Source organism: Ranitomeya variabilis, chromosome 7 (genome assembly GCF_051348905.1).
Source record: "Ranitomeya variabilis isolate aRanVar5 chromosome 7, aRanVar5.hap1, whole genome shotgun sequence".
In the NCBI taxonomy this organism is placed as follows: domain Eukaryota; kingdom Metazoa; phylum Chordata; class Amphibia; order Anura; family Dendrobatidae; genus Ranitomeya; species Ranitomeya variabilis.
Genome location: NC_135238.1, coordinates 180,169,412 through 180,183,254, shown reverse-complemented (window position 1 = coordinate 180,183,254; position 13,843 = coordinate 180,169,412). Strand labels below are relative to the sequence as shown.

At 44.0% G+C, this 13,843-nt stretch overlaps 2 protein-coding genes across 4 annotated transcripts in view; both read left to right on the top strand.

Moving 5' to 3' along the window:
- Window positions 1–2,755, top strand: part of YBEY (ybeY metalloendoribonuclease) — a 28,394-nt gene extending 25,639 nt beyond the window's left edge. For 2 of the 3 annotated variants that reach the window (XM_077272416.1, XM_077272415.1), the window contains one exon: window positions 906–2,742. In XM_077272416.1, the coding sequence (XP_077128531.1) occupies window positions 906–1,001 (96 nt within the window). In that variant the 3' untranslated portion in view covers window positions 1,002–2,742. Of the gene's footprint in view, window positions 1–905 lie in introns of all 3 variants that reach the window. The other variant, XM_077272414.1, reaches the window with a different exon arrangement.
- Window positions 2,756–6,529: 3,774 nt separating this feature from the next.
- The window catches only part of LSS (lanosterol synthase), a 43,404-nt gene continuing 36,090 nt past the window's right edge, over window positions 6,530–13,843 (top strand). Inside the window, exons 1-10 of the mRNA XM_077272409.1 lie at window positions 6,530–6,667; window positions 6,984–7,143; window positions 7,455–7,593; window positions 8,227–8,335; window positions 10,720–10,841; window positions 10,964–11,060; window positions 11,649–11,784; window positions 11,998–12,106; window positions 12,428–12,546; window positions 12,626–12,723. Coding sequence (XP_077128524.1) covers window positions 6,612–6,667; window positions 6,984–7,143; window positions 7,455–7,593; window positions 8,227–8,335; window positions 10,720–10,841; window positions 10,964–11,060; window positions 11,649–11,784; window positions 11,998–12,106; window positions 12,428–12,546; window positions 12,626–12,723 — 1,145 coding nt within the window. The 5' untranslated portion in view covers window positions 6,530–6,611. The remainder of the gene's footprint in view (window positions 6,668–6,983; window positions 7,144–7,454; window positions 7,594–8,226; window positions 8,336–10,719; window positions 10,842–10,963; window positions 11,061–11,648; window positions 11,785–11,997; window positions 12,107–12,427; window positions 12,547–12,625; window positions 12,724–13,843) is intronic.

The window sequence follows — 13,843 nt, the reverse complement described above, 5'->3', positions numbered from 1 at the left end:
TTACACTGAAACTTCTGGGACCCGGAGCTATTAGAAAGAGGTTGTAACCACTGCACATGCTCGGCCACCGTTGCTAGATTGCATTGATGGTCAGTAAACAAGGCAACAAGCAGTAAACAAAAAAATGAAAAATCCTCTTTGCAATTTTGCTCATTTTTACAACTTTACCCATTAATAAAGAGAATGGACCTTTAAAGACGTCTCATGTTTGATAATGGTCAAAACAGCAAAGTGCTTGTAAAAACAAGAAACTTTGCAATGTACGTCTTATTCTCCGATATCAAGAACGGGTGAATATTTAGTTAGACAACTTGCTAGCACCACTCTGAAGTTGGCAGGATTGCTGGATCTGGGCAGCTTTGGTGTCCCTGCCATACCATGCTGCAAAGACAAACCTGTCTGTACTAACAGCACGGGAGAGAGCAAAGTTCAGGCCAGTGATGCAAACATGCCAGTGGTGTGAACTGCCAGTCTTCATGAGCACACCATTACACGAGGCAAACAGGAAGGCTGAAGGCAGGGAAGCGGTGCGCCCTGGCAGACAGAAGATGTGCTAGTAGTATTTGATATTTCTACTCAGGATTTGAGGTCATGCAGCAGGTTTTCATATCAGGAGGTGGCCTATTATGCTATATATTTCCCATTCCATCCTGTCCACTAAAGAAAATGTTTGCTGCTGATCCACAAATACGTGGCCGTTACAATGCTGCTTTTATTGTTGAACTGTAGTAGCAAGGTCTTCTGGCCATTGGGGATACCTGTAGTCTCTGTGACCTGTATATTATGGTTTGTTTGTTTTTATAAAGGAACACTAATATAAAAGTTGACCCAAGGATTCAGATATTTAGGATTAATCTATGTTAATAAATGCTAATTGTTTTCATATCATTTGTTCACTTTAACAGATGTTTGAGAAGGAAAGTGAAGTTCTAATGGAGATAAACCGAGTTACTGGATCTGCACTTACGCCACTGACTTCAGAGCATTATGACCGAGAATAATCTATCACTTCCATGTCATGGGGTGCACAGATGGCAGAGAAAGCACAAATGGAATATTTGCAATTATATTTGTTTATATGTTTTCCCCGAGTTTCCTCCGGTTTCCTCCCACACTCCAAAGACATCCTGATAGGGAATATAGATTGTGAGCCCCAATGGGGACAGTGATGATGTCTGTAAAGTGCTGTGATAATTAATCGGCTGTGTAAGTAAACTAAAACAAATTATGCATCAATTATAGGACATGAAGGTATGAGCTAACTCGATGATCCTGTACTTGTATACTTCCACAATTTGTGTCCCAGATGACTGCCTAATCCAACATTACTAGTTGAATGCAATATTGGAAGCATTACCCTTGAGATGAGTTCGTTTATTAACAGTGCTAAGAAACAAAGGAGGATTTTGATAATGTCCTGACTGTAGGTTATCATCTTTGCAGATCTTATGGTGGCCTTACCTTACAATGAAAAACAATTCTGCGCACTGTGGTAGCTTGTTGTCCAGAGGTACGCCACAGGCAAAATGAGATACAGGATCTAAGTAAACTTGGACAAGAGTTTATGAAAATCAGAAATGAAGAGAAAGAATAGTAAAAATACAAAATATTGTCCTGGGAGCAATAAGACTTAGGCAGGGGTGACACAAGTGTATGAATAATCGTTCGGTTTTCATCCAGAAACCTCAGATGATTTTCCTTGTGTCCTATTTTTACATCCGTGTGCGATCTTTTTTCGGACATTTACATTCAAAAATGTATATGATCAAATACCGTTTCCTAGGTTAAAAAAGTCAGGTGAAATACGGATGTTCTGTATAGGATCCAATTTTTTTACACACCCATAGACTTAAATAGGAGACAAATGGAGTCTTGGAAGAAAATAGCTAATTCTTTAATTTGTTTTTCACACGGGCACTCTATCACCTGAATAGCCCCAAATTTGTGACAACAATGACATTACTGATCCTATCTTTTGGGTATGGAGGTCTTTGACTCACTGTGCAGAAAAGTATCTCTACCTGCTAAAATTATTCTTCAATCAGCATCAGACTACAGATGTATCCAAGTCTAACTTGACAAACAACTCATCACCTTGATAACTTGATAAAAAATAATTTCATGGGGTTGTTCACCGCTGGGGTCAATGTTGTTGTTTTTTTTATTTGGGGTTAAAAATCACTTTTTCAATTCGGCTTCATTCAAAATGTTGCACTTTTTTACTTTTACAGGACAATCATTCTTGTAGATGTCTTAAATAACCCAAAAAGGCCTTCATCAGAGAAAGTAACTTTGCAGGAAGTACAGGGGTTGGACTGCAGTAGACTGGGGTAAAGTTATTTCCTCTGATGAAGCCCCCTTCAGACTGTTTGGGAGATCTAGAAGAATGATTGGGGAAGAAAAGGCGAGCGAACAGGAGTTTCACCTTAGAACACTGCTATGAATAATGAATGGTAGACATCCTCCTAGAGCAAGTTCTCCCAATGATCCAGGTGGAATTTAGGTGATGAACAATGCTTTTCCCAGCATTTCACAAAGAGAAATGTGCTGAGAGACTTGGGGAACAAAACATTGAAATTTTGCGCCAATGGCCAGGAAACTGCAGAGATTGAAAATCTGTGATTAATCCTCAAAAATCTGTCACAATTCCTCCACTCAGTGAGTGATTTCTATGCTGTCCGATGGATACTGTGTCAAAACTGTAAAGCGGTGCAGAATATGTTAGCGCTATATAAAAATAAAGATTATTATTATTGCTGGAGTGTCAGTGTATTGATTGACAGGTCAGCTGTCCAATCTGTGATTAGGAGGTGCGGGACTTTCTCCAGGTGTTCAGTGTTCTGGAGATTGTCCCAGCCTATTTACCTGAGCTGTCTGCCCCTGATCCCTGTAGTTTGTGCTTCCTGGTGAGTGTTAGCCTGATTTTGTTGCCTAAGGCCAGTGTCACACTTGAAAGTGCAATGAGAGAAACTTGCATCAATACCCGGTACTGCTGCCGGCACTCAGGAGCGGAGAGTTCAGCTGTATAGACATACATGCAGCCGCACACTCTGGTCCCGAGTGCCGGGTATTGATGCAAGAGACTCGCGCTGCATTCACAAATGTGACCCCGGCCTAACCATTTGAACTGTGTTCAGAAAATCCCTTTGTCTCCTCCTTTTGCGTTGATCCGCTATTTCTTATTGACCCTGGACTGTGACCTGACTTAAGGTACCTTCACACTGAGCGACTTAACAACGATAACGATAGCGATCCATCACGTTGCAGCGTCCTGGATAGCGATATCGTTGTGTTTGACACGCAGCAGCGATCAGGATCCTGCTGTGATATCGCTGGTCGTTGCTGAAAGTCCAGAACTTTATTTGGTCATCAGATCGGCGTGTATCGTCATGTTTGACAGCAAAAGCAACGATGCCAGCAATGTTTTACAATGGTAACCAGGGTAAATATCGGGTTACTAAGCGCTGGCCGCGCTTAGTAACCCGATATTTACCCTGGTTACCATTGTAAAAGTAAAAAAAAAACACTACATACTCACCCTGTGATGTCTGTCACGTCCCCCGGCGTCCGCGCTGCTGCTAAGAGCTTCCTGCACTGAATGTGTCAGTGCCGGCCGGAAAGCAAAGCACAGTGGTGACGTCACCACTGTGCTTTAAGGCCGGCGCTTACACAGTGCAGGGAAGCTGAAAGCGAGGGACGCAACAGACACGGCAATGTAAGTATGTAGTGTTTGGTTTTTTTTACATTTACACTGGTAACCAGGGTAAACATCGGGTTACTAAGCGCGGCCCTGCACTTAGTAACCCGATGTTTACCCTGGTTACCCGGGGACTTCGGCATCGTTGGTCGCTGGAGAGCTGTCTGTGTGACTGCGACCACACAGCGACGCTGCAGCGATCGGCATCGTTGTCGATATCGCTGCAGCGTCGTTTAATGTGACGGTACCTTTACAACTTTGTCTTTTCCCTTGGTTATGTACGTGCTCTCTTGGTATTGACCCCGCAATCTCTGACTTTTCTGCCTCACATTCTTACCGTGAGAAGTAACTAAAGTCACAATAGCGAGTGGACAAACAAAAATTGTGAAAAACTTCAAACACTGATTAGACAAGATTGTGTTGTCAGGATTTGGCCCAGAAGCTGATATCCAGACTCCTGGATGAGTTGCAGGAGTTTTGAAAAAGTAAGGGACAACGCTGTATACCGGTATATTGAGTCTTTGCGTAAACTTGATGTATTTGTCAATAAAATATTATACACTTTTATGAAGTTCTTATAATTGTTCTTCAGGAACTATAGATACATCTGACTAAAAGGTCTAAAAACACTGAAGTAGCAAAATCTGAAAACCAAAATTTGTGTCGGTCTCAAAACATTTGGGCCTGACTGTTGAAAACTAAGTCAGAGCTTTCTGATTCTCCGGCTCAAACCTTAGTTCTTCTACAGCTATATAAATAATATGACATATCTATGTATAGAGATCAACTTAATTTTTGTGCTTTACTTCTTATTCATTCATTTTTGTTGGATGTGTTTTATATATGTTTCTCATATTTTTTGGCCTTTTCTACATGAACTTTCTTGCAGTTTGTAAATAAATCTGAAGAAATGTCCAATTTGAATCCGACTTGGGAAGTGAAATCATCCATCTTAGGCCGGGGTCACACTTACGAGTGCAATGCGAGAAACTCGAGCCTCAATACCGACAATCGAGACCGGAGTGTGCGGCTGCGTGTATTTCTATGCAGCCGCACGCTCCGGTCTCGAGTGTCGGGTATTGAGGCGAGAGACTCGCATGAGTTTCTCAGATTGCACTCACAAGTGTGACCCCGGCCTAAGTCATTAGATCTGTGAAAAAACAGACTAATGTTGGATCCTAGTGCTGTTTGCTTCACTTGTTTTGTTCTCCCAAAAAAATTTAATTGAAAGTTGTTGCTATCAGAAGGTGGGCATGAAAAAAAAATCATTGAAAGCCAAATTAGTCTGTGTCCTTACAAGGAATGAGGAATTGGATAGAGGATGACTTTGTCTCTGGGGGTCCTGAATGGAGTGAAGGAGCCCAGCTTGGTCCCAGCTCTGTCTCTGGGATTGTTGGAGAAAGCAGAGCACAACGCTCGCTTCTTCTGGCAGTCCTATAGGCAATGAGTGGAGCAGAGGATGAGAATTCGCACCTCCGCTCCATACAAGAGGGGGCTGCGGAGCCCTTTTCTTAGGGATTCCGAGCCCCTTTGTAAGACCGGGGTTACACTTGCGAGAAACTCGCACGAGACTCGCGTCTCAATACCTGGCACTGCCGCCGGCAGTCGGGTCCGGAGTGTGCGGCTGCATGTATTTCTATGCAGCTGAACGCTCCAGTCCGAGTGCTGGCGGCAGTGCCGGGTATTGAAACGCGAGTCTCGTGCGAGTTTCTCGCAAGTGTAACCCCGGCCTTACTCATGTGGTTTGACTCCAGCCCCGTGATTTTCTCCCTCCTTCCCCTACAGCTTGCACCATCTGTGCCAGTATACGTCGAGTTCCTATAGTAACGTGGCACGCACCTATGATAAGATCTTTTCAGGTCAGGCCAGGCACCTGTGCACGGCCGGAGTATTGAGGTAGCAGGTACACGCTGCTACCACTCACTGTATAGGATTCTATCCACATTTCCGATTGTGTTCAGCTCTTCTGCAGTAAGGTGCCTCAATCCCAACACAGCTCTGCTGTTCCTGGGTGCTGTGTGCACATACAACTCTGCTACAACCAGGACCTGACAACCAACTTATCTCTGCTAATCCAAGGAGCTGTCTGCACACTTGTATGGAGGTACTTGTCCGCCTTCTCATTTCAGCTGATTCACAGTGCTGTCTGCACACTCAACTCTGCAGCATCAAGGTATCCAACAGCCTATTTGTCTGCTGTTCAAGGTGCCGACTGCATTCTTAACTCTGCTGCATCTAGCACTTCCAGCTGTGCTGCTCCTCTTGCTGCCTTGCACATCCAGCTCTGCTAGTCCTCGCTATTCACATGCTGTCCGGCGAGGCCAGTCCACTGAATCATCACCTGGCACAACGACTTAGTGGATCCACCTCTCCAGGTGAGCCCATAACACCCATTTTTGAGGGTCCCACTTGTGGGACCTATGGAAGGAGGATAACTTTTATTTTTAGGAAGGACCCTTTCAGGGTGTATGTCACCTACTGAGTGGCAGGGTGTTATAGAAGGGGCTAACACATTCCTTTCACTCTGCATACCATCCGCACACTAATATGAGGTCGTGCTGTAATTGTCAATGCTATCACTACACAAAGCCGCAGCTTCTCTCTGACCTCTCACTACGAGACCAGCTGCACAACTACAGCGACAGCGCTGGAAGGAACACGCTATTCCATATTTCTCATCACCCATTGGCTGGTAGCTGATGGCCCCGCCTACGTGTATACATCTATCTGCGCCGTGATTGGTTCCTGCTGCCTCTGCTCATGTCAGGATAGTGTGACATAGAATCTGGCGGCGTGGTGTTGTCTGGGAAATGTAGTCCTTTACTGTAACACTCGCTAGGGCTTGGGGAGCTTCAAGAACTACAAGTCCTAGAATGCTTTGCGTTTAATGCAGTAGCCACTTTGGTTTTAAAGGATGGATCCATCGTTAGACTGTAACCAGGTGAAGCGCAGAGAAATGAGTGAAGGAACGTGAGTATTAGGCAGCTGTATGGGGACGGTCCCTGGAATCTCTGCTGCATAGGAATATGGGGGAGCACAGACTGCAGAAAAGTAAACTTTACAAATGTGCTGCCTGATCGAACAATATTGCATTATATAACCTTGAATAGAATCAGTTTTAGCTGCTTACAGCCCCTGAGTGATTTTGTAGTATTCTACTCTAGTCATCACTACTGCTTATAAATGGGAATTGCTATTTATGCAGTTGTCCGATATTTTAGTCCACGTACTGTAGTCATTGTAATGAAATAAACCTAAAAAGTAATTTTGCAATGTTTTGTTCCAGGCGTCTCCGCAGAAGGGGGGGTCCGTACAAGACCGATCCAGCAACAGACCTCACACGCTGGCGCCTCTCGTGTACGGAGGGCAGGCAAACCTGGCGCTATGTGGAGGGAGAAGATCGCCCACAAACTGCCCTGGAGGCGCACTCTCTGGGGCTGGACACGGTACATAAGACTACTTAAATTCAGCCCGTATTATACGCTAAGGATTTTAGAGCAAAACAATGATCCAGTATTAAAATCCCTTTAAATAACTATAATATTATTTTATTATTAGAAAGTGAAACCCTCCCTTTAACTGCAGGAGAGCAAACACCAGGGGTTGTCCACCTCTGGGGACATTTTTGTCATTGCCGATCTGCTTTGAGCGCAGCCCTGTGCCCGGCGTTCATAGCAGATGAGCTGAATGTCTGTGATCTGTTCTAGGATCTGTAAATGGCGCTGATCATCAATAACGCGGATTTTGCTTCCTGCAGAACGAGTTTTTTAAAGACTTACCCAAGGCGCATACGGCCCAGGATGGAGCAGAAAATGGACTAACTTTTTATTCTGCCTTACAAGCGGAGGATGGGCATTGGGCGGGGGATTATGGCGGACCACTGTTCTTGATGCCAGGTGAGGCTTTTCAGTGACATTGGACCACTATGACTAGATCTGTCTGCCATAGAATATACTCACGGTAAGTCCTCCTTCAGACTTCTCATAAGAGTGCTATCAGTGTTTTCCACGGATAGTGCTCGCACCTACAATAGTGAATGCGGTCAGTCATATGTCCGTGATTTTCCGGAGACCGAGTGCAACAACTGTGATCTGAGTGTCTGATCATAAACAGGACTGCAACTCTAAGGCTGCCGTCACACTAGCAGGATTTGGTCAGTATTTTACATCAGTATCTGTAAGCCAAAACCAGGCGTGGGTGATAAATACAGAAGTGGTGCATATGTTTTTTTTATACTTTTCCCTCTAATTGTTCCACTCCTGGTTTTGGCTTACACATACTGATGTAAAATACTGACCAAATACTGCTAGTGTGACTGCAACCTAAGGGTCCGTAAAAAAAATGGCCAGCAGTTAGATGACATCCGAGTGTGGTCTGTTTTTACGGAGTGTTATGTTGGAAAAGAATATAGAAAAACTGATGACACTTGGATGAAACTCTGACCAAAAATCACTGATGAAACTTGGTCAGTTTTTCATGTATGTGAAAAAAAAGTTGTGAATGTGGCCTAAACCTGTGACACTTTTTAGGTCTCCTTATTGTATGTCACGTGACACAAACACCCCTCCCTGACGCTACCAAGAAGGAGATGGTGCGCTACCTGCGATCTGTGCAGCTACCTGATGGCGGATGGGGCCTGTGAGTATCTGACTGACTTCATATTTTGTGATCACCCATGTCGCATACATAAAGCAGGGTGCAGAATCTATGTGCGCTATATATGCGCACAGGCAGACAGCCGTATAAATCGCACTGAGATCAGACTGCAACGCACGGACTGGCCGGTGACTCTCCCAGCCCGAGCGTGACAGGTAGGTTCATGTATTTCTATGCAGCTGTCACTCTCAGGTCAGGAGAACCGCATTCTGTCCGAGCACTGAGGTCCAATCTCTGTCCGATCTATACGGCCGTCTGACTTTGCCCTTTGTATGTATAAGGGTATGTGCACACGTCTTTTTGGGGTCTGCGGATTTTTCCAAACCGCAGGTAAAAGGCACTGGGTTTTACCTGCGGATTTCCTGCAGAATTACTGTGGATTTATTTAGGATTTTGTGCGGATTCCTATTGTGGAGCAGGTGTAAACCGCTGTGGAATCCGCACAAAGAATTGACATGCTGCGGAATGTAAACCGCTGCGTTTCCGCACGTTTTTTTCCGCAGCATGTGCACTGCGGATTGCGTTTCCCGTAGGTTTCCATTGTACTGTAAACTCATGGGAAACTGCTGCGGACCCACAGCTGCGGAAACTAAGCTAAAACCGCAGCGTGTGAACATAGCCTAATTGTGCAGGATACCCTTAAGGTTTACTTATAGGTTTATCTAGACCGACTGTGAGAGCACTAGCCAAAGGTTAATTGACAAGTTTCCAGATTTTTTTTTTTTTTTTTTTAACTTTGCATTACCATTTAATTTTTAAACAGGTATTTTGTTTGTTTATTTGTTTGTTTGTTTTTGCATTTTCCTTTATTTTTTTTCTCCCCTTCTTCCAAGAGCCATAACTTTTTTTTTTCTGTTGGATGGACGAGTTATAGTTTTGATTGGCATAATTGAGTTAACTGTATAATGGCTGAAAAAACGGGTAAAATAAATTTTCAAGTGGAATGAAATGGTGAGATAAAAAAGCAAAAAACACAAATGTTTGGGTTTTACTGTTTACTGCATTAGGTGTGTGGGAAAAAATGACTTGACATTGATTCCTTAGGTCAGTACAATGACAGTCATACCTAGCTAGTATAGTTCTTGTTTTGTTTGTTTGTTTTAGCAGATTTAAATTTATATATATATTATTTTGGATTGCTATTTTCTGATGCAAATAGCTTTATTTTTCTTCTGTGAGGACTTTTTTTTATGTATTGATTAGCGAGCCATAGTATTTATTGAGGTATGTACGATTTCTTTTCATTGCATTTTGGGGGGGAAGGCATGGTGACCCAAAAAATGTCAATTCTGTAGCTGTGGCAACCCCCAAGCACATCACGATTGGTGATGGTATAGGCGTGTATTGGCAACCAAACTTTTTCAATGCCGCTGTCAACGACATATACTGTATATAACAAAGCCAGCACCTGCCCTGTAAGGAACGGACTTCTACACGTTCACCAGCACATGAAGCAGCCGCTGATTGGCTGCAGTGCTCACGCGGCATAACATTAAGTGAGCCCCAGGAGACCTGACGCTGCTGGAATGGCCCTGGTTAGTAGATGCTTTTTTTATTTTATACTGGGAAATATAGCAGCTGAGAAGGGCTTGTCCGAATGGTGGACAGCCCCTTTAATGAGTCCTTTTTAGACGTGGATTTGGTCGTGAATTACTTCTTTTTGTTTTTTGTTTGCCAAAACCAAAAATCAAATTGGTCATTATAGATTCTATGGGTTTTTTTTTTCTTTATTTATTGAGTTTGAAAAGAAAGAAATACAATCACAAGGCACTAACTGTGCCAAAATGAAGAACAATCACGATGAGAAAGTAGTAACCATAGACAGTGTTATCATTTCCAAGGATCTGGCACCCAGACTAGGACCTCATCATAAAACATAGATTGAAGGCAGAATATTAATTCCCTAAACATAATCTGGGTCAAAGTGATCTAAAAGCAACATATGAGTAAGTTCAGAAGAAAAAGAGAGAGAAGCAGAAGAGAGAAAGAGAAGAGAGGGAAGGTGGGAGGGCAGGAAGGTGGAATGTATGTAAGGATGGGGCTAGAGAAAATGCGGATTCAGTTATCCCCAGTTAGAGCCAGATATTCACCACAGGATCTAAATTGCAGCCAGTAAAACCAAGATTTATAAAAACGTTTGTTATTAATCGTAGAGGTGAGGTCCTCCATAAGTGTCACATCATTCACCTTGGCAAGCCCTTGGAAGATTGTCGGGGTGGCGCCTTTTTTTCCATAGTAGCGGAATACACGCTCTGGCAGTCGCGATTAAGTGTCTCAATATTGAGTTCCTGTGTATTTTTAATGGTACATGACAATGATGGATATTGGTTCTATGTTCCCGTAGTAAATAACTCTCCTAATCGTAGGCATATTGAAGACAAGAGCACCGTATTTGGCACGGCTCTCAGTTATACCTCTCTGCGGCTTCTCGGAGTGTCGCAGGATGATCCAGATATGACCCGCGCTCGCAACAATCTTCACAGTAAGGGTAGGTTCACACGAGCTTTTAACTTTAGCACATCTCACACATGCCGACCATTTGCAGCAGATAGTCAGTATCTATATATATTTTTTCCATGCTTGGTCTAATGCATCTTACTTTTGTTGCAGGTGGTGCCATTGGGATTCCTTCTTGGGGGAAATTTTGGCTAGCTGTGCTCAATGTGTACAGTTGGGAGGGAATGAACACGCTGTTCCCGGAGATGTGGTGAGTTTCTTTTAGAATTATTCAGACCTGATATGACATTATTGGTGGCTGTGACCATCAGATAATTATCCATACCTTTATTAGTGGGATATACTAAAAGTCATACGACTATGGGCCTGGACCCCTGCATCAAGTTTCAAGCAAATTGGATTTCTTGCACTTAAGTGTTCGGCCACGCCAAGGGTGCACCGCACACCGGTACTGGGTGTGATCAGTCATTTTCAGGCTCCCTTCAAAAGGGTTGTCCACTATTCCGACATCCCTCTTCTGAATCCCTATGTTCCCCCCTTGTAAATAATAACACCTATACTCCCCTCCGGCGGTGTCTCTCTCCCGGGGCTCACGTGACGTAACAATTAGACATGGGTGCCGACACCGGTTGAACGGCTCCAGCACCGGAGGTGAGTATAGGTGGTACTGTTTTACAAGAGGGAAACATAGGGATTCTGAGTAGTGGACAACTCCTATTAAGCAGCACTGCTCTGCGTCACATTTAGTCACCGCCTGTCTCTTACTAACTATTTTGCAGGGACAGTGATGTGAATTCTCCTTTACTGATTTTCTCTAACGTCCACCATTGTCTTGTAGGCTTCTTCCCCAGTGGTTTCCGGCCCACCCCAGCACCATCTGGTGTCACTGCCGTCAGGTTTACTTGCCCATGAGTTACTGCTATGCTACACGTCTGAGTGCCTGTGAGGACGACTTGATCCGCAGCTTGAGACAGGTAAAGGCATAACAAGAACTTGTATCTAGCAAACAGGCAATCCCTGCATGTGTTACAGCTGTCGAACAGCCATGAGACATGCGTCCGCGAGGACTCAAACCTATTTTTCGAGCACTCCGAAGACACTCTATTAGCACTCGAGCATGTTCAGATAACACCTTACCCGAGCACGTTCACTCATCACTAGTATCTCCACATCTGCTTCTCATGCAGGAGCTGTACGTGCAGGAATATAGCAGTATAAATTGGCCCGCGCAGAGGAACTGTGTTGCTGCTTGTGACCTGTACACACCGCACAGCGCACTGCTGGACATTGCTTACGGTAAGAGGCACTGATTATGGTCAGAATGTAGAATGTAAGCCCGCGATGGCAGTGTCCTCGCCTCTCTGTATCAGTCTGTAATTGTTAGTTTGCTCACTGTAAGGGATGTCTGTAATTTGTATGTAGCCCCTTCTCATGGACAGCACCATGGAATCAATGGTGCTATATAAATAAATAATAATATTAATAATAATAATGTGGCATTTGCACCTATGTAATTCTGCAGATATATGTGGCCGCACAACAATAACGACATTTTTCAGCTATACTCTAGATATAGTATTTTATTTTGATCAGTCATTTTTGCCCTTTTATTCACAGTCCTGCTGAATATATACGAGTCGTACCACATTCCCGCCCTTCGCCGATGTGCGGTGCATGAATTATACGACCATGTAATAGCAGATGACCGGTTTACAAAGTGTATCAGCATTGGTCCAGTAAGTGTCATGGAAACATGAGTTATTTTTTTTTTATTAAAAATGTCTGGTCTTAAAAACAAACCTTCTTGTTTCACAGATCTCTAAAGTGATTAATATGCTGGTCCGGTGGCATGTCGATGGACCAGAATCTCCTTCATTTCAGGAACATGTAGATCGCATCCCTGATTACCTCTGGTAAGTAGTGATTCCCCACCCTGGGCCGAGTGTTATAATCTGGTGACTTTGGAGCCGCATGAGACTTTCTCAGGAGAAGTGGAATCTGTACTGACCGCAAACCCTGAACTTAACACTGCAACTAGAAGTAGCCGTGGGATGTGCTTAACAAACCCTAGACACCTCGACACAGCCGGAGGACTAAATACCCCTATAGATAGAAATTGGAATACTCGCTTGCCTCAGAGCGGAACCCCAAAGGATAGGCAGCCCCCCACAAATATTGACTGTGAGTAGGAGAGGAAGGACACACACAGAGAAAACAGATTCCAGCAAAAGAGGCCACTCTAGCTAAACAGGGAAGGATAGACCAGAATACTAAGCGGTCAGTATTAAAACACTAAAAATATCCACAGCAGAAAATACAAAAAGTTCCACAATCTAACTAAAGAAAAGGAATGTATATCTGCAACTCCTGAGAATCCAGCAAGACTGAGAAATCACTGATACAATCTAAGCTGGACAAAAAAGGCACTGAATAGCACTAAATCATAAGCACACGGCATGTGTGCCACGAAAACCAGACACTTATCTTTGTAGATTTGGCAGCAAGGCAGAGGAACCAGGCAAGGAAAAACCTCCAAAAACAATGGACAACTGGCAAGGACTAATGAATCCTGCTAACCTAAATACCCCAGTCAGAACTGCAATCAGCAGAAACACCTGACCAGGGCTGCCACTCAGAAACAACTGCATTACCACCTACAACCACCGGAGGGAGCCCAAAAGCAGAATTCACAACAGTACCCCCCCTTGAGGAGGGGTCAACGAACCCTCACCAGAGCCCCCAGGCCGATCAGGACGAGCCAGATGAAAAGCATGAACCAAATCAGCAGCATGGATATCGGAGGCAAAAACCCAAGAATTATCCTCCTGGCCATAACCCTTCCTTTTGACAAGATACTGAAGCCTCCGCCTCGAAAAACGAGAATCCAAAATCTTCTCAACCACATACTCCAACTCCCCATCAACCAACACAGGGGCCGGAGGATCAACAGAAGGAACAACGGGCGCCACATATTTCCGCAATAAAGATCTATGGAAGACATTACGGATAGCAAAAGAGGCCGGAAGGGCCAAT